Here is a 26347-nt window from a genome sequence, read left to right as displayed (position 1 = left end):
TGAGCTGCTCACTTCAGATTCATACACACTGACATGCCTTCCCCGCTCCCCATCTGTCACTTACCTGTTCCTTTTTGACTCGGCGCTCTGGCATTTCCTTTCACTCGTAGCCCACTTTAGATGCCGTAGCTGACCCAGGGAGAGATCTAGCCTCTTGCCTTTTAGTGCCAATTCTGCTCTTGAAAACAAGGTAATCGCCCAGCCAAGAGGCCCCTTTTAGCTTTCAAAATACTGCAGGGGATTCTGGATCAGCCACTGGGCCTGCCTCTCCCCTCTGTGACATCAGGGAAGGTCAACCAATCACTACCAGAGCCAGCATCACTAGCAACACAGCCATTAAAGGCCTCCCTTCCCAAACACACACACACGCACGAACACGCTCCTTGCCCTCGGCTATCACATTCGTCCCCCAAAGAAATGAGACTGTCGACAACTTCTCTGCAAACATTTGGCTTGCATTTTTCTTTTTATATATACATATATAGATAGATTTATAAAAAGGACATTTTTATTAGAAATTTTAAGTTCATTTCATAGATTTTATTTTGGAGTTTTGGCCCATCCTTACTAACTAGGGAAAAGAATGAAAGAACCCAACACACACACATAAAAAAAAGTCATGCGCCAAGATTTTGGGGGGCCATCAGCAATGCTCTGGAAAATGGGAGGTGACTTAATGAGGCCAGGAGGGTCATTAATGTAACATATTTTTTTAAAAAAAGAGGTGGCATGCATCCTCTTCCCTCAATAATTTCCTATCCTCTTCTTGAAGCTCCTCCCCTTTTGTGGGAGTGGTCTTAAGTAACGGCAAACCCCAACTCCTTTCTAGCTGCACAGGTCATCCAGTTTGCTGGCATCCCAATTTAGCTACAATCAAGATCAGTGACTACCCCACACCTGCAAAGCCTTGCTCAAATAATCCAGATTGTGTGTGTGTGTGTGTGAAGAATAAAATAAAACCACCCCTATCTAGGATGTCAATAGCCTGTTTGCAGAAGCGGCCATTTAGTCACCAGGTGCCCCAAAGCCTCTTGGTGACTGTAGCAGCTACTGGTTTGACAGCTGACTCACCCCCCTCTGCAGCAGTCAGACGAATGGCAAAAGGGGTCAGTTGCAGCTGTCAAAGCCAGCATCTTCTCTGTTGCTGCAGGCAGAAATGCAGGAGGTTTCTGGAAGGTGCTGTGTGGAACAAGCACCATCCCAGAGGAAGACAGGAAGCACTGTATCTACTGTGGATCATTAGTTGCTACAGTCACCCAGAGGCTTCTGACAATGGTGGTTCAGAAGTTCCTTGTAGGAACTGGCCTGATGTAATGGGAGAGGAATTTAATTAATGGTGATGGTGGTGGCGGCAAAGTGCTGCTGAATTTCATTGAATTTTTTAACCATGCTTTGTGCCTATTGGGTGAGGCTCATCAAACCACCACAGCCCATCAAAGGGTGGCCAGGGGGCGGTTCCAATGCACTCTGTAGGAAAGAGATTACATTGCAGAACTGACTGTGAATAAAACTGCTGGGTGGTGGTGGAGGAAGACTGAATAATTCTCCCCTAGAGAAGCAGAAAATTTCTAACCGTTGACCATGCGGAATTCATCTTTCTGCCAAAATCAGTCAATGCTGCAAGAAAACTTGCAAGGTTGTAAGGTTAGGAGGTACAAAAATCCTCCCCATTTCTGCAATCATGCTGTTGTGTTTTTAAAGAGCTGATTTCCCTGCCCAGTCCCCCTCTTCCCACCCCCCCAAGAGAGTAGCTGAGGATGGCTGTATAACCCCACCCTGTGCAAAAGGAAAAAGAGGGTTATCTTACAAGAAGAAACTAAACACAAACAACTGAAGAGACACAAAACTAATGAAACGAGTGAGGACAGTGACGGCCCATCACAAAAACGCTTTTTTTTTTTGAGATTGCACTTTTGTTGTTGTTACTGAAGTTGAGGTGGGTTTCGTCCCTTAAAAAAAAAGTGATGACCCACTCTGCCACAAGAACCATATATTTTTGTAAATAGAAGGTAACGCAGGAGGGGACCACAGATTTATACATACACAAGCACAGACTTCTTGGGGCTGGGGTGGGAAAGGAGACTTTTAAATCCCCCTCCCTGCAGATTTAATGGGGAGATGTGCTGAAGACACCCCCCCCCCAAGATGTTTCTGGATCACTATCTGCAGTAATGCGATTGCTACATCAGAACCCCCACAGGGTCATCTGGCCACAACATCCAGCTGACAGTTTCCCCCAATTTCATCACATTTTTTTTTTAAAAGGGCTCAGTGAACTTGTACATTTGAAAACAACACACACATACACACAGACAAGGAATGTGATCTGCCACGTCTTTGCAATCTATGCATCAGTTTCCAAGCTGATCTCCCCTCAATATATGGTCTCGTGCAAAAATAAAAAGTGATATTTTTTTTTAGCACGGCATGACGTTAAGCGCTGCACATAATGCACACACGGACCCGTGGCATAGCATGAAAAATAAAATCATATACAGGGAGGAGATTTGGGGAAGAGGCCAACAGGAAGCCTGTGCAAGAAAGAAAACAGATGCACATTAAGGTATCGTAGACGGGCTCACAAACGCACACACACCCCAGTCACATGGCATTGCTCCACCTCCCCACTCTCCCAAGGCAGAATTTCAGATTTTCATACATGAAACTGGGTCGTTCCCCCACCCACCGCAGAACCAAACAGGCCGTCAATCTTTCAGTGAGTCAAAAGTACCAACCGAGTCTGGGGGGCGGTGGCGGTTTAGTCAAACGCATTTCCCTCCCACACACACAGAGACACGGAGAGTTATTTCTGAAATTCATAATGCAAAAATCATTTGCATCCCCAGGGAGCTGCATCCCAGTGGTCATTTGGAACACCTTCCACGCTTGATGGTGGTGGCTTTTTTAAAGGGGGAGGGCTCACTAACGTGAGCAAAGGCGAAGAAGGCACTATCTGTGGCCCAAAAGGGCTGGGGGAGGGCAACTCGGCTGAAGAAGGGGACGCGGCCCCTTGGGAGTCCTAGCAATGGCATGGCATGGGAGAGGCCCACACCTCTGCTTCGTCACTCTGCCGGGAGCTGTAAACAGGGGCAACAGATACGAAGGAAAGATTAAAAAAAGAGGGAAGAGACACAAGACTAGGGGGAATATTCTGTGTGACCCCCAAAGAGAGAGAGAGAGGGAGAAAGAGGATGGCCAATTGGCCAAACACACTAGAAACAAGGGTGAGGATGTTTTAACGCGTCACAGCTAAGGAGGTGGTCCCCACCACTGAATTTATGTGGGGGGAGATTTTCTGCAGCAGTGCTAAGGTTGATTTCAACACAACACAGATTTAAGTAAACACTTAAAAACTCCCAGTTATTATTGCCAAGCAGCCCTGGATGCTTCCCATGCAATGAAGTCTCGCGTGTGTGTAAAAGAGGTGCAAGATGAAACCCCTGCAGTGCTTCCGCTGTGAGCAAAGACTTCAGTGCCTACATGCCCCATCGCTGATGGCCAAGTAACGCCCAAAACTGTGCTCTGAGAAGCGGTAAGAAATACAGAAACCGGCTTTGTGCAACTTGCAACCAACACCTTGCATTAAAATGTGCAGGAAGTAATACAGGTGAGTGGCAGCCGTGGGGAATTTTATCGTCTCGACATAAATGCACAAACGCACGCGGAAGAAAACCCACCATGCATAGGTTTGGAAGTTGGCCAAGGGGAGGAGTACCCCTCACCCCCCCACACTACAACCCAAGGGGGTGCGGTGGGAAGAAAGTGGCCTTGAAACAGAAGGCTCAGAAACGCACAATTTCCCAGAGCTGTTGCAAGGATAATCTCTCTCTCTCTCTTTTCCCACTGTGCCCCTCAGTCTCCCCTGGACCCATAAAAACATTTGTGAGATTGTTTGGAGGGGGTGGGGGGAGAGAGAGTTCAGAGGAGGAGAGGTATAATACTGAAATAAACAATGGGGGGAAGGATGAAGTGGGGGCAGAGACACAGGGGGACAACATAGTTTGTTGTTTTTTTCTCACGTCCAGAGATCGAAGGCTCTGCCCTTATTTGTATTTGCTTAGAAAAGCAAAATCTCAAGAGGGTTTCTTTTCTATACATGATCCTTCAGGATTTCACACGGAAAAAAAAAGTTTCTCTATTTAGTTCGAGGGGTTCTTCCCCCCCCTTACACCCCACAACCCCATCAGTGTCTAAAAAGGAACCCAGTTAAAAGCAGTGCCCGGATTGAGAGGGCGACAACCCAGCCGGCGCCTCGCAGGAGGAAGGAGAGGGCAAGGGGGGTGTTCCCCCATCCCTCGCTCCCTCCGAGAAGGTTTTCAGGTCTCTGGCTTTGGGGAAGAGTGGGATCCCGCCGCGTGTAGGGAGAGGGGAAGAGGCCGGCGTTGCGGGCAGGTCACATGATGCCGTTGGTGAGGTACTGGAAGCCGTCGTAGAGTTTGGTGGTGATGGAGCGCATGCTGCCGTCCACCATCTGCTCGATCAGCAGCTGCAACTGCTCCTCCGTCATGTTCATGTGGAAGCGCTCCTTCAGGTTGCGGATGGTGCTGGAGCCGTGGAAACAAGGCAGCTGGGAGCCTGAGGAGGAGGAGGGAGAGAGAAAACGTCGTACAGCAGCGGTTCCCAAATGCGCCCACCACTCGAAAATCGCTGAGGGCCTCGGCGGACCACTTCATAGTTTTTTCTGCCTGCCGTCGCCATAGAAATGCACCGTGCTAGGTGCTGGATTATTTTTAACTGTGCTTTTCCTTGCTTCTTTCATTTCTTATGGTGTCATTTTATTGCGTTCCGTGGAATGCAAGTTGCAGTACAATAAAATACAGCATAAGAAAAATACAATTACAACTTTGCTGCTCCTTCCAAATGCCCCCTTTCCCCCACCCTCTTGTCCCTTCCAGTCTGTCCTTCCTCCCTTCTGGGCAGGACTGCTGAGATCTAAGAACGACGGCTGAGCACCTCATGGATGAAGCTCACGGGCCGCGGGTGGTCCATGGACCGCACTTTTGGAAAACCCGTTTTAAAGCATCCGGCCACTCCCCAAGGGCTGCATAGAAAACAAAATCTTTCTCTCTGTTGGGAAGGCTGGAGTTTGTGGGGACGGCACAGTGTCTGGAAGGCCAGTCCTGCACATCTGAAAGGGGGCTCTCCGTGCTTTAGATGTCTGGTGGCCGAAGGCGTGAAGGTTTTTCTTCTGCCACCCCTAATTCGCATCCGCTGCAGTCCATCGGCACACCCCAAACCATTGCTCGAGGTTGCTGTCATGAAGCGATGGGACACGCGAACCCATCCCTGAGACAAGCCATATTTCTGCTGCCTGAAGTATGCAACTGATTAGCATTAAATGTGCCATAATGTAGTCAATATAACGTGCTATAATGCAGCAGTTCCCAAACGTCCTCCCCCCCAGATCACTTGAAAATTGCTGAGGGTCTTGTCGGCCCCCTTCATAATTTTCTTCTGCCTGTTGGCAGCACTCACCCTGCACTGCGCTACCCGCTGAATGGTTTTCCATTGACTTTTCATTGCCTCTTATCTCTTATGGTGCTTTGTGCTACAATTTGTGTTCTACAGAATTTAAATGGTAACTCAATGATATACTGTATGGGATATAAAAGAAAATAAAAGCACAATGGAAAATCGCTATATTTAAAGCGGACCTGCCCCTTAACTCCTGAATGAAGCTTGCGGGCCGCTATTTGGGAACCTCAGCCACAATGTATTTCTTGAGTGTAAACATGAGGGTCTGAACCTGCTCTGAATGCCCACCCCCCAGCCCTGCCCCCTCACAAACTGGGTCCCACACGGTCACCGCCCTTGGCCCTCAAGCTCATCACCGTTAAGTACCCCAAGGAGAAGGAAGATAGTCAGCAAGATCCTCAAACAAGATAATATTCAACACATCTGTAAGATGTTTCCTGAGTACGTCCAATCCACCCTCTCAGCAACCTGGTAAGGTAGGGTCAGGATTGTTATTCACATACTGCAGCTGGAAAAACTGAGGCGGGTTCCCAGCGGAGCCAGGATTTGAAGGGGATATATAAGTGCACTCTGGGAAGGGCTGCCGCTCAGTGGGTAGAGCGTCTGCTTTGTGTGCAGAAGGGCCCCGGTTCAATCCCCAATGGCAGCATCTCCAGGTGGTGCTGGACTCCCTGCCAGTCAGAGTAGGCAATACTGAGGGAGGTGGACGAATGGTCTGACTTAGTATAAAGCAGAGTCCTGCGTTCCTGTTAAATCAGTTCTTTATTTGGAACCATGAGGATTGGCGTCCTCCTTGCTTTTTAGGGGAACGGGCCGTAGCTCAGTGGCAGAGCCGCTCCTTCACATGCAAGAGCGCCCAGGCCCAATCCCCAAATGGCATCTCCTCCCTGCCTGGAACGCCAAAGAGTTGCTGCCAGTGCTGGGCTCGACAGACCAAGAGTCTGAGTTGCCGTAAGGCGGCTTCCCCTATTCTTAAGGAAGGATCACGCCCCCATCTGTGTCTGGCTCTTTCTCACACGCTCCCCGAGAGCTATTCCCACATGCACAAAAACGGCATCTAAAAAGGAACAACCATCGGCCTCACTCCTCTTTGCCGAATCACCTTTTTAAGGACCAGAGAGGTACATACCGGGGAAGGTGGTGTTTCAGACAGCCCTTAACACAGTCTTTGTCAACCTGAGGCCCTGCCGGATGCACTTAGACTTCAACTCCCATCAGCCCTGTCAGGACGCCCGCATGATGCTGAGGGGAGTTGTGGTCCAAGACATCTGGGAGGTGCCAGTCTGGTGACGAAGGCTGGGCTGAGGGCTTTTAAAGCCAGCACTCAAATGCTGTGCCAAGCAGCGTCCCACGGCTCTTTCCAAAACAGCACTATTACCATCCTCCTTTTAAAAAAGATAAAACACAGCTCTTTTTCTTTTTTCGAGGGATAAGGATTTGCAGGTGGCACTGTTTTGGAAACCTTGGACAGCCTTGCTCCAAGAGGTTTGTAAGGGGCCACTGAAATCTTCTAGGGAGGGGGTTGGGAAACTTTTTTCCAAAAAACAAACAAAAACCCTCCCCTATGTGAATTATGCAATTCACCGCCATAATAAAGTTAACGGAGGGCAAATGTATCAGTAGCTGTCAGCTACAGTAGGCAGCTAAAGGGAAGCCTCCATGCTCAGACACAGTCTACCTCCAAAATGTCACATGTTGGGGGTAAATAAAGGGTCAGCTGTCACCTTCTCTGTGAACTTCCAGAAGATGTCTGACTGGCCTCTATGGGAAACCAAACACCAGACCAGACGGACCTTTGGCCTGACTGAGCAAGGCAGTTTTTACTTTTCTTATGGACTAGCAACTTATCCGATTATGCTGCTCTCGACACTCACAGATGACCTGAGCTACTGCAGGGACCTGACTCTGCTGCGTTTCGCCCAAGCACTGCTGGCAACCTGCAGGACAAACTGATACAAGCGCTCTGGTTATTATTATTTTATTATTTTTAAAAACCCTCTCCTTTCTAAAAGATTTGTCTCTTTTAGGAGACTTTGGAACTTCTGCCTCTTCAGGGACAACTAAATGGCTTAGATGGTTTCTTGTACTTCCTTCAAAAGGGAACCTTTCCTGGTGGGATTACATCTAGGACGACACAAGATTTAACCAAAAGGCAGACTCAACAACTAAAACGATCATTTAAAGGCAGTTGATCACCTTAGTACGTGTTGCAAGAAAGCTAACCAGTTGGGTGTGGAGATGACTGGGGTCCACAGGCCCAGCCAGCGCTCCCAGAATCCTTTGCAAGGTCACAGAAATCCCTGTGCCTGACTACACAGGCGTCCCTCGGTGGATGGATGGATGGATGGATGGACGGTTGGAGGAAAGGATCTTCTTGTATCTGGAGGAGCCACTCTCTCAAGGCAGATGACCCTGCCTGAACCCCCAGAGTCGTACAGGTACCCCAAAGCAAAACACACACACATGTACCTTGTTGCATTATCTCCACGATCTGCACAACTTTATCCATGTGTTTCCGAGCAGCGATGAGGCCTTGCAACATAAGCATCTTATAATAGTTGAACATGTCGCCGTCCAAACCTCCCATGACCTGGAGAGTGGCGGGGCGGGGAAAGGAGGGGGAAAAGGACGGTAAAGACGTGCATCGCAAGGAAAGGGAGGAAGAGGATGTTGCAGAACCCACCCACCCCCCAGCCCACATTCTGAAGGCTATAGATCAGAGGTTCCCACACCCTGGTCCGTGGACCACCCAAGGCCGGTGAGCTTCATTTGGGCGGCCCACGGCACGGCCGCATTAAATATTCACATTGATTTTTTAATTGTGTTTCTGTTGCTTCTTTTCTGTCTTACCGTTTGAATTCTATGGAAATGTGAATTGAAACATAATGAAACACAACAGAAGAAGCAGTTTGAAGCCGCACAGCGCGTAGCACAGCACATTGCAATGGCTACAACAGGCAGGGGGCAAACATCATTAAGTGGTCCGCCAAGGCCTTTGGCAATTTTCAAGTGGTCCGTGCGGTCTGGGGAGCTCGGGGTCCGCTGCTATAGAGCAAGAACAGGGGAGCCTCTGTGGCCCCGCAGATATTGCTGCACCTGCCATCATCACCCCTGAACTGGCTGGCAGGGGCAGATAGGAGTCGGGGCACCTGGTGGTAGTCGGGGCACAGATGTTCCTCCACCCCCACCTGAGAGCAAGGACTGAACCATAGAAATTACTCCACCATGAAACACACTCAAGGCAAAAAAAAAGGGACAGCAGGTGTCTGTGTGTTGTGTGTTATAAACCCCCAATTTCTGGAGGCTATAGAGGCCGGAGAGAAGGAATGGGAGGCTCTCCAGCTGTTGCCGATCTCTAATTCCCATCAGCTCAGGCATGGCTAATGGTCGGGGGTAACGATGGAAGCTGAGTCCAGCAACATCTGGAGGACTACAGACATTCTTCCATCCACACTGCAGAAGCAGCAATCCGAGGCAGGCATCGCAGAACGGCCAGCATTCAGCACCAAGGGGAGGGCGCCATTTTTTGGCCTGATTACGCCACCCCATCCCTTTGAACCAATGGGGCAGAGAGGGGGCAAAGAGCTACCGTGGGCCCCAAGAGACCCTCCCCCTGTCTGCTGGGCGATCCTACTCAGCCCTGCCGGTGGCTTCCAAGTCACCAGGTGCTGTTCCCGTTTCGAAGGTCATCAGCCCCAAGGACTAGTGTATAAAATTATGCATGGCATTGAGAAAGTGGATAGAGAAAAGTTCTTCTCCCTCTCTCATAATACTAGAACTCGGGGACATTCAAAGAAGCTGAATGTTGGAAGATTCAGGACAGACAAAAGGAAGTACTTCTTTACTCAGTGCATAGTTAAACTATGGAATTTGCTCCCACAAGATGCAGTAATGGCCACCAGCTTGGATGGCTTTAAAAGAAGATTAGACAAATTCATGGAGGACAGGGCTATCAATGGCTACTAGCCATGATGGCTGTGCTCTGCCACCCTAGTCAGAGGCAGCATGCTTCTGAAAACCAGTTGCCGGAAGCCTCAGGAGGGGAGAGTGTTCTTGCAGTCAGGTCCTGCTTGCGGGCTTCCCCCAGGCACCTGGTTGGCCACTGTGAGAACAGGATGCTGGACTAGATGGGCCACTGGCCTGATCCAGCAGGCTCTTCTTATGTTCTTATGAGCTTGTTGTTTTGCTACACGCATGTTGCGGTGCCACTTCAGCAGCAGCCCCAAGGAATGCAGAAGCTTCCCGATTCCCTCACACATTTACTGGGATGGTTTCAGAGAATGGCAAACTCTGTTCACTGAGCAGGGGCAGGTTAACCTCAACATCACAGAGAGAACAAAACGTCCTTAATCAGACCCCTTAAGTAGTGGCTTCTTCACCCCTCCTCAAAACTTCCTTAGAAGATTTACAAACCGCTCGATCAAAATAAACTCTCCCAGGCAAGAAAGAAACGCAGCTAAAATCCACAGTTGAAGTTCTTCCCTGCAACTTACATCGACAAACTCCGTAGTGAGCTTGAAGGCCGACGTCTCGAAACCAAGATTCCGGGGCGAGCTGGAGAGGATGAACCCGAAATCTATGTGGATTATGTGTCCGTCCGCATCCAGCAAGATATTGCCATTATGCCTTTTTTTTGGGGGGGGGAGGAAAGGCAGGACAGAAAGGATCAACTGTCTGTCACATCGCATACGTAAGCTTCCTGCTGTAAAATGTCAAGCGATTCATGCCTATTATGTAACAGACGCAAAGCTCAACCCGAGGAACACAGGAAGCGGCATCACACTGAGTCAGGCCATCAAGTCTATCTAGCTCAGTGCTGGCTGGCAGCAGCGGCTCTCCAGGGTTTCAGGCAGGGAGTCTCTTCCCCAGAGCTCCCTGAAGATGATGCCATGGGGATTGAACCTGGGACCTTCTGCATGAAAGGCAGATGCTCTGCCACTGAGCTACAGGCCTTGCGCAGCTGTCCAGGTGGCAGGATTCCATGAGCACCAGGTGAATCATGAAAATCCTTATGCTCCTCCCACACCCACTGTTCTACTCACTCCTGCCCCCACTTCTAGCTTCGAGGTAGAAGGCAGGTTTGTTGAGTGCAGTGCGAGTGTTGACCTCTGCGATGAGTCGGCCCTCCCTAAGCCAAAATCCAGGCTACACGGGGATGTTTATCTCTCAGGAATCGCAGAGAGACTCACTTGGCTCTGAAGCTAATGATCACAAAGGGAGCTTTCCCCAGAGGTACCTATCAAGGGCTGCTCCTGTAACACATCTAACGCCACCCACCCACCTCCTCCTCCTCCAACACCTGAACCAAGAGGTACCCCTCAGATGAAAAACTCATTTTCTTCCCACCTCCAACCCCTGTCTCAGGTGCAGTCAGGGCTCCCACCCACCCTGCGCTGAGAAATTTGCAAACACAAGGCTTGTCTCCTCGATTCTTATCTTGGGTGCCTCCTATGCCTGCTTCACCCGTTTTCTCCAGGAGGTTCCCTCCCTCACACAGAATACACACACACACACCTGTCTTTGACCTGGAGCAGGTAGCAGACCAAGCAGTAGCCGGCACAGCTCTGCACGAAGTTGCGCTGGGCAGTCAGGAAGGCCTCGGTGGTGTAGTTGCCGTGCTCCTGCAGGAAGTAATCCAGCAGGGAGAGTTGCGATTGCTTCTTGACCTGGTGGATGGAGACGGCGTTGACCACTGGCTCGATCATGCCGCTGTCAGCCGAGATTACGAGGATTTTGTATGGCTTGATCCACAGGGGGACGCGCTCCTGTTCCCAGATGGACTGAAAGGGGGGGAAACGAGACACAAAAATGCATTTTGCAGCAGGAGCCGGTTGTGCTGGTGGGGGGAAGGAAGGTTCATCACGTAAAGTATCCCATGCAATATTTTAACAGGCTTCGCTAGACTGTGGGGGCAATCCAAGCAGGAGTGGATTTTTTTGGGGGGGGGAGGGAGGTGAAGGTTCTGCAAAGCAAGGTCTGTAGAGAGCTTCCTCAAGAGACCTTGCAACCACTGTTAAATATCTGGTTCTTGAAAATGCATTTAGTTATATTTATTTATCTGGAGTATGCATGACATCTTGTCTACCAACCAAGGTTCTCGGGTGTATTTAAACTCCGATTAAAACAGAGAAGAGTTGGGGGTGTGTGTCAAAAGTGTAGTACCCATATGTTTCCCTCCCTTCAAGATGTACCACTCTGAAGCTTCAATCTGTTCAACAGACCACGGTCTAAACCACACCACAGGGGATGTATATAAATCAAGAGGACTTGAGTCGACATGACCGAGACAGCCTCAGCAGCTCCTGAGTGAGACAGCCAGGAGTCGTTCCCCACCTGCAGCTGTTTGAGAACTTGGAAGGCCAGCAGCTCTTGCCGGAGATCGTCCCCACATTTCACAATCACGGACAGGAGACGCCAGTTTGGGAGGTGGCCGTACGGAGAGCCTTCCCGGATCCGTCTGCAGAGAAACAGGAAGGACGTTCGCCTTTGGGGATTGAACCTGTGACCTTCTGTGTGCAAAGCAGATGCTCTACCCACTAGGGATGGGAGAGAATATCCGCTAAATCGGACTTAATACCAGATTTTGACTGAATCTGACAGTCTGCTGTCTTTTCGGATTGGCACTGATCTCTTGCAACAGGCCGCAGCTTTAATCAGCATGGCTTTTTTTCCAGCGAATTTCCCCCCCGATTTTACGTAATCATCTTCGTAATTACAATCCCTATATTATCCATTAACTTCCAATGATTTACATAAGCATTTATGTTAAAAACTACATAATTTTTTTTCGCCACCAAAAAAACAACAGTGGATCAAATCGGCAAGTACAAAACAAGCCGGAACACAGAAAGGGCAAATCGGGATTGAACGACAGACTATCGGAATACAAGTGGATTGGAACTAGGCAGCGAACCCAATCCCTGCTACCCACTGAGCAGCTCTTTCTTGCCCTCGTAAGGGACTCGCAGCTGTTGTCCAGAGGCCAAGCCACGTCCTTAAGACTCGTGTGCAGAAGCAATCCAAGTTTACTTTTCATACCCGAGATAAGTTAACATTCAGGGCTATTATGCTGAATATCAGTATGCATAATTGTACATACTTTCTTGTTATAATATTTTGCTAATTCATGACAATGAAAAAAGGCATTACAAAAAGTAAAAAAACGATAAAAACGGCTGGATTAGACTAAAGAGGCCTCTAAGTCTGGCATCCCGTTTCCAGCAGAGGTGTCTAAAAAGCCAGCGAGGAAGGCGTGTGAAGGCCACAGCCACCTCCACTCTGTTGTCTCTCCCCCAGCAAATGACATTCAGAGGTAGACTGTCCCTGAATGTGGAGGCTTCATTTTAGCTGCCGCGTCTGTCAGCAGCGGACGAGACCTTCCTGTCATGAGCTTATGAAACCCCCTTTGCAATGCATTACCACTGTGGAATGGCTACCTCCCCGGATAATGGATAATAAAGGCTAGACTGGGAGCTGCAGGTCAATCCAGCTGACATCTGCTGTCAACTGACCCAGTTACAGCTTATCCTGTTCGCTCATTGCTCATCGGCTCCCTCATTGGCTAAACCCATAGTGTCAGCTATTAAACCTGCCTGACCTTTACTGATGAGCGCACGCGCATGCCAAGACTTGTCCGTAGCTTGTTCTGACTCCCCAGGCCCAGGCCCAAGAAGGGATCATGCTCGCTGGCCGCAACACCTTTACCTGACTTTTTCCTGCCAGGGTTCCTTCAGAGCAACGGCAGACGGGTCCTCGGGGTCCCTCCTGAATGACGTCGGAGTGTGCGCAAGCTGTTCCGAGAGGCGTCTCCTGCAGAAGGAGCAGGAAAATGTCAGGCAAGAAGCTTCTCTTTTGCCAGGGCTGGGGGAGAAGGTGCACGTTTCAGGGTGTCCAAGAATATGCCACGCAATCGATCAATCATTTATTATGGTCAAAGACCAGCACTATAAAACATTTTAAAAACTATAAAAACATATCAACGTTATATAAACAAAGAAAGAAACAGCTGCAACATGAAATAATATGACTCTTGAATAAACACCCCAGTGGGCACCAAGCCCCCTAAAGCTTAGCTTTTATTATTGCTATTTTTCCATCATCACTCTCCTACAGGTAACTACTACTGGTGCACAAAATCTTGCCACACTGTATGTGGCCTGTGGGTTCCGATTCGAGAGTGAACATTCTAAATATAATACATGTGACCTCCCTGGGATTTTTTTTGAAGAACTGGGGTGATAAGTCAGGAGTCCCGATAAAAAGGACAATGCAGCAGCACACAAGCAGCAGTTTCCGTACACTACACAGAAGAGGAACTGGGATGATCATTTTCAGGTTTTGGGGTTTTACTTTCTTTTAGAACGGGAGGCGATTATTTTCAGACCTCGGGGCTACTCAGCTGGCTTGCAGGCTAAAAACTGAGTCCAGAGGAGTCCTTTTCCCTGCCACTCGCTGGACGCCGCACTTCAAGAAGGATGCAGACAAACTGGAACGGGTTCAGAGGAGGGCAACAAGGATGATCAGGGGACTGGAAACAAAGCCCTATGAGGAGAGACCGAAAGGACTGGGCATGTTTAGCCTGGAGAAGAGAAGACTGAGGGAGATATGATAGCACTCTTCAAGTACATGAAAGGTTGTCACATAGAGGAGGGCTGGGATCTCTTCTTGATCGTCCCAGAGTGCAGAACATGGAATAATGGGCTCAAGTTGCAGGAAGCCAGATTTCAACTGGACATCAGGAAAAACTTCCTAACTGTTAGAGCCATAAGACAATGGAATCAATGACCTGGAGAGGTAGTGGGCTCTCCGACCCTGGAGGCATTCAAGAGGCAGCTGGACAGCCATCTGTCGGGGATGCTTTGATTTGGATTCCTGCATTGTGCAGGGGGTTGGACTCGATGGCCTTATAGGCCCCTTCCAACTCTACTATTCTATGATTCTATGACTCTGCCTCACCTGATATCTCCTGCAGCTATGAAGACCGGCTCTTTGCTCTCCTGGCTGGTGATGCTGTCCACAGAGAACTGAGAGATGTTGTCACAGCTGTTGGTGTGCATCTCCGGGAGCTGGAGGAGGAGAAGAGAAAACAAAGCACTCAAACAAAGTGGGAGTAGATGGGTCTTCTCTGCCTTTTGCAATGACGGAACAGCCTGGCAAAGGTCTGCGGGACTTAAGAACCCAAGAAGAGCCAACGGGGGCCTCCACCTAGTCCAGCATCCTGTTCTCACAGTGGCCAAGCAGATGCCCTAAAAGGAAGCCCACAAGCAGGACCCGAGCGCAGCAACAGCACTCTTCCCAGGGAGGCATACCACCTCCAACAGAGGAGGCACAGCACAGCCATTGTGGCTAATAGCCGTTGATAGCCTTGCCCTCCATGAATATGTCTAATCCTCATTTAAAGCCACCCAAGTTGGTGGCCATCGTTACATCTGTAAGAACATAAACAGAGCCTTGCAGGTGGATCAGGCCGAAGAGAGCCGGCTAGTCCCAGCATCCCGTTCTCACAGTGGCCAACTAGATGCCTCTGGGAAGACCCTCGTACTCTCCCCTCCTGCGGTTTCCAGAAACTGGCATTCAGAAGCATGCTGCCTCTGACCAAGGCTGCATTCACACTGCGCATTTATTCCACTATTATTCCACTCTGAACAGTCATGGCTTCCCCCAAAGTATGCTGGGAACTGTAGTTTGCGAAGGATGCCGAGAGTTGTTAGGAGATCCCTGTTCCCCTTGCAGAGGTGCAATTCCCAGAGCTCCCTGGGAAAAGGGATTATGAAGCCACTCAGGGAATCGTAACTCTGTGGGGAGGAATGGGGATCTCCTAACAACTCTCAGCACCCTTCGCAAACTACACTTCCCTGGATTCTTTGGGGGAAGCCATGACTGTTTAAAGCGGAATAGCAGTGGAATAAATAGATGGTGTGAATGTGGCCCAAATAAGATAGGCTGGAGTAACAACTCGTCCCAGCTTCATGTATTGAGCATGACTTCTCTAGGGCTACCAGGTGAGCCTGTAGCAAGAGCTGAACGGAAGGGCTTGCCAGCCGTCGCACTTTTAGGCCAACTGCAACGCATACGAACGTCAGAAGAGCCTGTTGGATCAGGCCAAAGGCGGCCCATCTAGTCCAGCACCCTGTTCTCGCAGTCACCAACCAGGTGCTTCTGCTGGGAAACCCGTGAGCAGGACCTGACTGCAACAGCACCTCTCCCCGCCTCTGATTCCCAATAGCAAAGGCAGGACCCTGACCACATTGGTACTCTGCTCAGGGTTAAACATTGCAAGGGACACTGGCTAAGTTTTAGGCTTCTGCAAAGGGGGCAAGAGCGAGCGAGAGATTTATTTCAGGATGGGCTGTGCAGTGTCGACTGGGCCCGAGGCGCTTTTACCTCCACTTGCAGCTCCCCGATATCATCCACGGACCATGCTTCGTCATCGTTATCGTAGTTGGGAACCGTGGTGAAGCTGCTGGCCCGCTGCTCGTGCGTGATCCCGCATTCCGGGAGGTTCTCCACGGACCGTGTGCTGCGGATGCGGTTCTCCGGGATCCGGGCCGGAACGTTAGTGGTGTCGAAATTTTCACATTCAAGTACTTCCACGTAGATTAGATAAGGAGCCTGGAAAAGGATGGTGGGTGGGGGTGGTGAGAAAGAGACGCTTTTAAGTAGAGGCCTTATGGCAGTCTGCATCTGTGCTGGAATTGTTTTTAAGATGCTTTTAACAACTTTGTTTTAAAGAGATGTTTTGTTTTTAATATATTCTCTTTGTTTTTAGTGTATCGTCGTTTGCTTGCTGACCTGGGCTCCTTCTGGGAGGAAAGGCGAGAAATAAATGTAATTAATTAATTTAATTAATTAATAATAGAGGCATTCTGATTTACAAAGGTTGATGAAGTGGAAAGGAAGTTTTACTATGATCCTTTGTTAGGTAAGGCTGGGAAGGACTCCCTGCCTGAAATCCTGGAGAGCTGCTGCCAGTCAGTGTAGATAATACTGAGCTAGATGGACCAAGGCTCTGACTCTGCAAAGGCAGCTGCCCACATTCTAGTGGGTGGTGGTAGCACAACACACCCAGCAGCTTCCCTCCACTCTCAAGGCTGACGACCCCCTGCTAACGAGAAAGGATGCACGGCTCCGACTGCAATCGTCTGTATGGCTGCAGAGCTGAAGGGAACCTCCTCTCTGGCTCCATCCAACGGCCACTCTGCACTCCCATCCTCTTGGGAAGGGGATCAAGGCAAGGAGAACGACCAGCCTGGCCCCGTGCAGCGACCCACCATCTTGCCACAAAGGGCCCTCAGCTCCAAGGGCCAATTGCCCTTGGACTGCAGAAGCAAGCGACTCCCTCTCCCCCCAGATTGCCCAGCTCCTCCTCAGCCACCCTTACCTTGTCCTTGGAGTTCAGCACCACAGCCTGGGTGTGCGGGACCCGCACCACGTGGTGGTCAAACCCAGCGGTGGGGAGCCAGACGCGGGCCGGCAGCTTGTGGTTGAGCAGGGAGAGCTCCGAGATGAGGCGCTGCGTCTTCTGCTCCTTGGTCGGCAGTGTCGTCAGGCGCTTCCCGATTGCCATCAGCGACTTGATGAACTCTCGCTCTGGGGCAAGTCGGATGGGCTATGTAGGGTTGTGGGGTTTGTTCCCACCCCCCGTTTTGAGGGAGGGAGAAAGAGAGAGGGAAAGTTGAAACCAGTTTTTGCACAGCCGTTGCCTGCCTTGAGCACTTTAGGCCCAGAATTATAAGAGGCCATCATATTCCTTTTCCTCGCAATGAGATAAACGTTCCTATTCCAATAAACTATCTGGATGACCAGGGCTGGATCCAACAGTACTCCTAGCTCAGTCCTCTGCCCACCACCTATGGGGTTGCATCAAACTAATATCTACTTAGAGTAGACCTACTGGAATTAATGGCCCTAAGTTATTTTATTTATTTATTTAAAGTATTTCTATCCCGCCCTTCTAAACAGTAAGTCATGCCCATTAAGTTAGTCATGCCCGTTAATTTCAATGGGTCTACTCTGGGCAGCACCAACGTTAGGTATATAAACCTTTTAAGTAGAGACCTTGTGCAGTCTGAGCCAGTGTTGGAATTGCTTTTTAAGATGTTCTTCAAGTTGTTTTTTTAAAGATTTTTTTGAGATGTTTTGTTTTAATATTTTAAAGTCTTTTGTTTTTAAGCTGTTTTAAAGTGCTTTTTGTGTTTTCGTTCGCCGCCCTGGGCTTTTTCCGAAAGGAAGGACGGGATATAAATAAAATAAAATAAATAAAATGGGTTGTATCATAAGAACATAAGAAGGACCTGCTGGGTCAGGCCAAAGGGGGCCCATCTAGCCCAGCATATCATGTTCTCACAGTGGCCAACCAGTGGAGCTGAGTATGGTCAAAATTTGAGGGTCTGGCAGCCCACGCAGAGAGAGCTTTCTCTGTGGCAGCTCCCCCTCCAAAAAATATTGGGAACTGTAGTCTACCCCTCGCAGAACTACAGTTCCCAGCACCCTTAACAAACCACCATTCCCAGCATTCTTTGGGGGAAGCCACGTGCTATGACTGGTGGGGCATGGAGGTGACACTGGACTATGAAAAGCAGCACATCCACATTTGAGCCTTCTGTACCCGCGGCCCCCACAAAGATTCCCCGGAACATTCTCTTTTTCTTGCGGATGTGTCAAAATCTGAAGCCGCCCAGCTCAAAATTCAGCAAAATCTTTTCAAATATTGCTTAACCCACTTGATTCATGTCAGTTCCACACACACACACACAACCCAGAAAGACTGCTCTCTCCCCAAGCAGCCAGCAGGGGGTGCAAAAAGTCAGGAATCTTTTGAACCTATCCTGGTCTTCCAGTGGGGGTTGCCCTCACTGTTATGAAGTCCAAATCATCCACAATGATTCCAGCATTCAAAAAACAACTTAGCAAGGAAAACACTGTGCAAATCTTTTTTTAAAAAAACCTGAGAGTTTCTATTTATTATTAAGCACAAAATGTCAGGTTTAAGACATCCTTGTGACCCTCTTGTCATCGATGATGGACTCCAACTCCAGGCCCAGCGGCCAGCATGACCAATGGTCAGGGAAGATCATGGGAGTTGTGGTTCAAGAACTGCAACAGGCTCCTACTGGGAGGAAGGGCGGGGTATAAATCTAACAAACAAGGAAGCAAATAAATAAACCAACATCTGGAGGGCCACAGATGTTCCTCCATCCTTGGGCTAAGAGAACTGAACAATGAACTCAGTGGGTACCTTGTTCAAAAGTCAGTTCGCCAAAGAGATCACCACCAGGGTTTTTAAGGAAAATATTCAGACGCCACCACCCCACAATAAAAAAGCAACGCTGGTCTACCCCACAAGGCCGTTGGGAGGCCGATTGAGATGGTGGTACACTTTGGGTACTGGAAACCCACTAAATAAACGTGACATGTTTCATCTCATCATTTTTTATTAGACACCGCGGTGCAGAACCAGTCTCCCACAAAACCACTCACAGCTACCACACACCTCCCTTCCTGAAGCGGCTGACCTCACTTCAGAAATTGCTCCCCCAAAAGTAAAAAAAAAAAAAAGCAGTCTAAAACAAACAAGCCATTCTTGTTGCTGCCACCTCCAAAACCAAGCACCAGTGACGGTAAAGAGGCATGCATTTAAAAAGGGAGAAGGGCATAAATCGTATGAAGCCAATGAAAAAGACGGCATGCGAGAAGGAAAAGTTAGCAAGGAAATAAAGACAGCTGGTATAGCACAGTGGGGAGGAGAGCCTGGCTGGGAGTCCAGAGTCTGCGAGTTCAAATCCCCACTTGTGTCTCCTGGATGTCAAGGGCCAGCTAAAGGTCACCCCCACAGTGAGTGGCTCAGGGGTTACGTGTCCTGCCACCTGTGCAGCCGTGGGCAAGCTGCAGAGTCCCAAGGAGCCCAGTTGCCCCCCAGCTGGCAGTTGCGGACAAGGAAGGGGCTGGCTTGTGCAGCTGTGGCAAGCTGAGCAGGCCCTCACCAGCTGGGGAGGACTAGCCTCAGAGGGAGGCAATGGGAAACCCCCTCTGAATACCGCTTACCATGAACACCCTATTCAGAGGGTAGGCATAAGTTGGGATCGACATTTCAAGTCATAGAGAAGGGGGGGGAAAGAGGCTGCTCTGGCTGGGTGGGAGGCGCCCTGGCACCCTTGGGAGGGGCATGAGGGTGGGGTGTTTTAAGGGCTGCTTGTCGTCAACAGAAAACCCCCTATTTCACCTAAACTCCCACATTGGAGGAAGTGGGCCACATCTGACGGAACAGGGACTTGCGCCATGATAGAACGTGTTAAGAGTCACTGCAACAGCTGCTGGGGTGTTCCCTACTCTAGAACAACTAATCCCCCCCCCACAAAAACACACAAATGGTGTTCCTGCACAGCCCCCAAAGCAGCAAACGAGGGCATGCTTTTAACAAAACCAGGATTCAGTTCTCCACAGCCCTGTTTGCTAAAGAAGCCCACCCCAACGAGACTAACTTCCAGATAATCAGGCCTAACGCATTTTTACAGAAGACTGTGGAATGAACAATTCTGGGTTTTCCAGAACCTGAGTTTTTTCCAAGGGGTGGGAGAGGAAGAAATCAGGCCAGGGGTTCAGCGGCAGAGCAACGTGCTAGACCATGTAGGAGATCTCTGGCGTCTATGGTTTGCAGAGCGGGGAAAGCCTTTCCCACCTGAGACCCCAGAAAACCACTGCCCGTCAGGGTAAGATCAGGGTGGGCTGGCTCCAGCTCTCTGCAGCCAGGCTTCTCTCCCCGCTGCCCCCTCCAAGTGAAACTCAGTGATCCTTAGATGGGCTCTAGCACTGTTATAAAACAAAGAGGGAAATATTCAGGATCTCCCCACGGTTAAGGTGTTAAAATACATCCGTGCCGGGCAATGGAGGGAATGCAACTGTCTGCATTTGAGCGAGTTATAAGAACGTAAGAAGAGCCCCACAGGAGTGGGATCTGGCCAAAGGGCAGCCCCATCTAGTCCAGCATCCTGTCCTCACAGGGGCAGGCAGATGCCTACGGGAGCCCCACATTCCTGGCAAGAGTCGCAGCAGCCAGCAGTTGCTCCACTGGACTGTGGCTGGTGGTCCATCAGCAAACACAGGAAGCTGCCTTATCCTGTCAGACCGTTGGGTCCAACCAGCTCAGGACTGACTACTCTGACTGGCAGCAGCTCTCCAGGGTTTCAGAGCTGTGACCCTTCCCTACGATCTAGCATGGGAGAGGGGGGACAACCGAGCGCCTGCTCGGCGTGCAGAATGTCCCAGGTTCAGTCTCCAAAGGCATCTTCAGCTGAAAAAGATCCCCGACAGAAAAGGCTCTTCTCTCCCACAGAGCACAGAAAGGCCGCAAGGCAAAGAGAGCAGACGATGCTGTATTGGGCTAGGCACGCAAACGGCCTCGTTTGTGCTGAGGCAGCATCCTGGGGTCCTGCCTCCGGACCACCTCTAGAGTAGAGCAATTAAGGAAATATGGAAATGGGGGTGTTACAGGGCAGCATGGAAACAAGGGGGCAGAGAAAGGGGGCAGCATTAAAGGCACCGCTCCACATACACCCCCAACACCAGAAGAGGAGCACAGATCCCTCCACACCCGGAAACAAACAAACAAAAATCCACAAAAGTTACAGGAACAGCTGATGGCTGACCTTTCAGAAATCCTGCCCGCTTGGTGTTGGAGCATTCTCTACGAAAAGGCATCTCAGGTGGTGCTTCCAACGGCAGGGACAATTCGACAGCCTCTTGAGATGAAGGCAACCCTTCCTTCCATGTCTTACATACCTGCCCTCTGAGATTTGGCCCCAGAACCCACCCACAATGCAACTACCGTAAGAACGGTTCCTCTGAGCAGTGCCACGTCGCCAAGGAACAACTGCTGCCCCCCTTAGAGAGGGATGGGGAGGTGGAGGCAGGAGAAGATGACAAGCGATCATTGCGAACATATGTAATTATAACGAAATGAACTTCATTTAAGAGTGATCAGAAGCTTGCGCACAGGGGCTGGCCCCCCACCCCATCACTGGACTATGCAGGTGCACTGGAAACTTTAGCCACTTTATTTACCAGCAATAACATTATTATTATTATAATGGGGAGGGCCATCCAAGGAAGAGGCAGGCGCTGCTGAAACCTGGAAGTGCCCGAATGGACTGAAAAGGAGCCAGATGGCATGGAATGAAGCTAGAGGAAGGGGAATCTGTTGGTTACGCAGCTTTTTCCAGTCTTAAATTGAGTTTGGGGTATTTCCACATCACTCTTTGCAGGTGTTTTTTTAAAGTCCTCACAAAAATTTGTTAGCATTTTAGCGCACATTATTCCTAAAACACACATTTTTTTGGATGCGATTTTCCCCTAAGGTGCACATTTGGGGACACAATTTCCCCCAAGAGTCACTTTTGTGTAAGCTATTCTACTAGACACGTTTCTCTAGGAGACCTTCACAAACGGATGCATTTTTATGGGGTACACACATTTTACTTGCAGACCTGCATCCCAAAATTCTGCAGAAGCGCACATTCCCACGGATAGCTGCATCCCAGCTGGCGTGCCGTTTTGGGAAGCGCATGCCTTCCCCCATCCCTCACTGGATCCACAGGGGAGGGACTCGAGACAGAGGAGCTGTGCGGATTGAATCGGAAAATAATGGGTTTATAGACAGGGAGATGCTCTTGATTGGAGTAACTGAAGATGTTTCCCTCAAGTCCGCTCCTACCTTCTTGCCACTAACTCATTTGTCCATCCCACCCCGTTATCAAGAAGCAGGAGAGAGAGAGAGAGAATGTATCCTCAGAGAAAATGCAGGAGGAATGATTAGCAAGAAGAAAATAATTCAACAGAAAGGGAAAAAGTGGGGCCAATTTTCATTATTTTGGGGAAAGGGAGAGGAGAAAAAGGAGAGCAACTGAAAATTCCTACCAAACACACGGCGTGCCAAATTAAAAATATACATACAACAATTTAGGAGCAGCAGAAAGAACAGCATTTCCTCTTTTAATTGCTAACTTGAGACAGGAGGTGGGGGGAGGGGGGAAGGAGACCGGTGGCCTGGTACAAGCGATTCAATTACCGTTCTATACACCTCTTCCTTTTTAAAGGCCAGATCTTCAAGGCAGGTCACTTGTGGAGAGATTTCCCTGCCCCCCATTGTGCATCCAGATTTTTTTATAAAAAATAAAATAAATAATAATGAAAAAAACCTTTGCACCAAAGAGAGAAAAGAACACATAATTCAGGTTGAAAAATTCTGCTGCGTGGTCCAGTTTGCAAAACCAGCTCCATCGCTGAGAGCCCAAGGGACAAGTCAGTTCTTGCATCTTTCAAAAATTAGTCTCTGGGTTTGTCTGCCTTCCACTTCCCTCCACACTCCCTTTTCCTTTTGCACTGCATCTGTTAGCTTGCTAAGCCTGCCGGCAACACAGACTGTCTTGTTTTTTTCAGAAAGTCTGCATGTACGGGGCTTAGTAAAAGTTTAGGTGCTTTATCAACAAATAATAAGTCACTCGTAAACGCAATATATTCCTTTCTCGTCTAACTTTGCAATACTAAGGGAAAGTAACTTAATTTAAAAAAACAAAAACAAAAAACCCCCCCAAAATTCTTGGGATGCTGAACTCTTCACCAATGGCATGAATTCACAAAAGATTGTCCTATATGTAAAAGGCCTTATCGTCTTTTGGGCTTATGCAATGCCAACAATAAAACCATGAAAAAAATGCTACCAGGAAGTGTGGGGGGGGGGAGAGGCACAAACAGCTTGAAAGGGGAGATGTTAATAAACTGATAGCTTTGTAGGAGGCCTAGAATTCTAGATGCAAGAGGGGCAAAAAACAGGTGCTTCAGGAAACTTGAACAACTGGATGTGTTTCTGTAAGCGGGCTTAGCTTCCATAATTTCGAGATGGTGGGGTGGGGCTAGCTAGAACTGGGGGAATGGGGCAGGGGAAGGGGAGACTGCGTAAGCAAGGAATACTGGGCCATACTATGGCTGGGAAATAGTCATTGCTTGTTTGGACTTAAGAGATCTTTGTGGGACCATCTATCCTGTCATCCTGGCAATATCTCACCCCCCGCACATACCTGGTCTGGGAGGCAGATGGGGAGGCAGAGGTTACACGGAAACAGCACCCTGCTTTCAGATTTCAAATGGCAGCAGTATGGTGAGTGGGATTACGCAGAGGGTGGCAGCTTTCGGGCAGTCCCAGTCCTTTAGGTGGAGCGGGAGGCAGAGAGTGTTGCACAGATCACCTAGTAATACTGACGCCCAGGTGTGCTCACATTCCCACTGAAGGCTGCTACTCTTAGAAGACCACCTTGGGAGAAGCCACCTCACGGGGAAAAGATCCAAAGCAACCAGCCCCGATTAGACTCCTCTAATGAGCCACAGCTGCCCCTACTGAGCGTTTACTGGCTGGTAAACACTATACCATAGTTTATTAAACTACGATCCGTTAAACTATGATATGGTTTGTGAAACTATGGTTTATTAAATGATGGCTTAGTGTTATAAGTGGGCCCAGCTCAGGAGCTTAACTATGGTTTAACATCTATGGTCAAAGGCTGCTGGTTAACCAAAGTTCGGAGCTGGTTTATAAACCTTGGTTAATGTTGACTCTAGCTATGCGTGAACCCAGACCTGCTTCGTAATCATAGATTCATAGAACAGTAGAGTTGGAAGGGGCCTATAAGGCCATCAAGTCCAACCCCCTGCTCAGTGCAGGAATCCAAGCTTTCCTGACAGATGGCTGTCCATGTTTAATCATGTTTAAGGAGCTGTCGCTGTCCAAAAGTTCCGACGAGTGAAGGGAGTTAAAAAAAAAATCACATTGCTTTCAAGGCACACCTGCTCTGGCTGCTGCTTTTAATTATTATATGATTTAATAAACCAAGCAAACGTCTGCCCAACGCCTCACCTTTAACCATGGTTTATTAACTATGGCTGACGCTAACCATGATTTAGCATGATGTGTGGAACAGGACACTGTAAAGCTAGACAAGGTGCAGGTCTGCAGTTGACATCCGTCTTAATATAGATGAGATGTCTCGTGCTGTAGAGCCTTCATACCATGCAGTTCTACATGCCACGCTCCCTAGCTCAGCATGCACACAGGTGGCGCGTGAGCAGCGGAAGAGAAAGAGAGACAGACGCACGGATGTTAAGGAGATCAATTTACCAAAGCGGCTGAGCCAAAAATGGCTCACAACAGTGTAGTATTTGGCTTGCTGGGGCGATTTTTTTTTTTTTTTTAAAGTGGAGTGTGGAGGAAAAGACAAGAGGGGAAGAGGGGAGAATGGATTTGCCTTGCTGGTTTGCACAATGCATTTGCCAAAGTGACCAGTGGCTTAGCAAAGTGGCTTATATGACGACACAGAGGAAATGCTGCTGCAGAAGAAATAATTTATTTTTGTTTTAAATCACAGGGAGGGGGTGAAAAAAGCAGGCAGCCCAATTGCTGGGAGGGGTTGCGGAGAGGACGAAGGGAAAAAAAAGCTAAACGCAGGCCACTTACGGAGCAAAATGATCTATCAAGGCTCTCCGTACTCGATGGCAACTCCTGAGAAATGGATGAGAGGGAGGGAGGTGGGAAGTTTTATTTTTTAATAAAAAAAGGAGGGAGGGGAGAAAGTTGAGGAGAGAAAAGGCAAGAGTTTAAAAATCTGGCTTTTTGTACACCCTCTCCCCCCCTCCCAGCCCCTTCTCTCCAACAGCCCCACTTAAACACAGAACAAATTACTGAAGTTTTGCACTGCAAAACAACAACTCCCCCCTGCGTGCACACACAACCTCGTCGATGGGATGTTCTGCCCTCCTGCATGAGGGTGGGGGCGCAGAGTTAGCATTTTGCTTCCGACGCGGGACAGCAAGAGGCATCCAAGGACTCAGGTGCAGAGGGGGCAGCCCCTTCGGCTGTTGGCTCCCAGTATTCAGAGGTACGCGCCCTCTGGTGGTAGAAGCCCCATTTAAGCCAGGGATGGGGTGCCTGTTGCTGATGCGCTACAATTCCCATCGTCGTTCCTGACCACTGGCCATGACGGCTGCTGGTAGTTGCAGGGCCACAAGATTCCCATCCCTGATTTAACCTATCCAGGTTACGAGGGATTGACAGACCTACCCTATAACCTTATTCAAAGGTCCTCTAACCTAACCGCGCTGCCTGTAGCCTGCGGAAACGAATTATGTAAGTTAACTTGGAAGAATGAAGACACTCGGGTACTGAGAGAAGGACAAGGGACAGGCCTGGTTCACACTTAATGCTAAGCCACGGTTTGTTTTCACAAACCATGGCTCACTTCTCCAAAGCTTGGTTTGTTTGCCAGCTGCTCTCAGCTCACGCCTTAGTAGCTTGGTGAGCGTCTAGGGTGGGATGGCCAAAAAAGAAAGCCATGGTTAAGGAAGGGGGCTGGGCTCACATGCCACTCCAAACCACAGTTAAAAAACAAACCAAGGTTCATAAACCTTACAACAAACCATGGCTTCAGATCATGACCGAGGTGCTTGAGGTGGTCTCGGACGTGCGGTTACGTTCCCCCAACCTTTTGGTTGTGGGGGATTTTAACGTACACGCTGAGTCTATCCTCATGGGAGCCCCTCGGGATTTCATTGAAACCATGACTTCTTGGGATCTGCACCTCAGTAATACAGGGCCCACCCATGTAGCTGGTCATGCTATTGACCTTGTGCTTGTCTCGGGAGGGGAGGGAAGTGTTCTGAAAGGGAGGGTTGTTTCTTCTAACCCTGTGTCATGGTCAGATCACTACCTGGTGAATATAGACCTCTCGATGCCACACACCCTCCGTAGGGAACAAGGACCTATTAAGATGGTCCGCCCTAGACGCCTGATGGAACCTCAGGGATTCCTGAATGCGCTGGGTAATTTGGA

General features: G+C 49.2%; 1 protein-coding gene across 3 annotated transcripts in view; it reads right to left on the bottom strand.

The window, feature by feature from the left end:
* Positions 1–434: 434 nt before the first annotated feature.
* The window catches only part of PI4KB (phosphatidylinositol 4-kinase beta), a 50758-nt gene continuing 24845 nt past the window's right edge, over positions 435–26347 (bottom strand). Inside the window, exons 4-14 of one of the 3 annotated variants that reach the window (XM_061605587.1) lie at positions 24977–25021; positions 16856–17083; positions 15859–16086; positions 14431–14540; positions 13180–13284; positions 11809–11932; positions 10990–11255; positions 9969–10101; positions 7945–8065; positions 7350–7412; positions 435–4575 (exon numbers count right to left, since the gene is read on the bottom strand). In XM_061605587.1, the coding sequence (XP_061461571.1) occupies positions 4394–4575; positions 7350–7412; positions 7945–8065; positions 9969–10101; positions 10990–11255; positions 11809–11932; positions 13180–13284; positions 14431–14540; positions 15859–16086; positions 16856–17083; positions 24977–25021 (1605 nt within the window). In that variant the 3' untranslated portion in view covers positions 435–4393. The remainder of the gene's footprint in view (positions 4576–7349; positions 7413–7944; positions 8066–9968; positions 10102–10989; positions 11256–11808; positions 11933–13179; positions 13285–14430; positions 14541–15858; positions 16087–16855; positions 17084–24976; positions 25022–26347) is intronic. The other 2 variants (XM_061605585.1, XM_061605586.1) reach the window with 2 other exon arrangements.

The sequence above is a fragment of the Rhineura floridana genome, chromosome 22 (assembly GCF_030035675.1).
Source record: "Rhineura floridana isolate rRhiFlo1 chromosome 22, rRhiFlo1.hap2, whole genome shotgun sequence".
NCBI lineage: Eukaryota > Metazoa > Chordata > Lepidosauria > Squamata > Rhineuridae > Rhineura > Rhineura floridana.
Note: the sequence above shows the minus strand (reverse complement) of the source record. Positions and strands in the feature narration are given on the sequence as shown.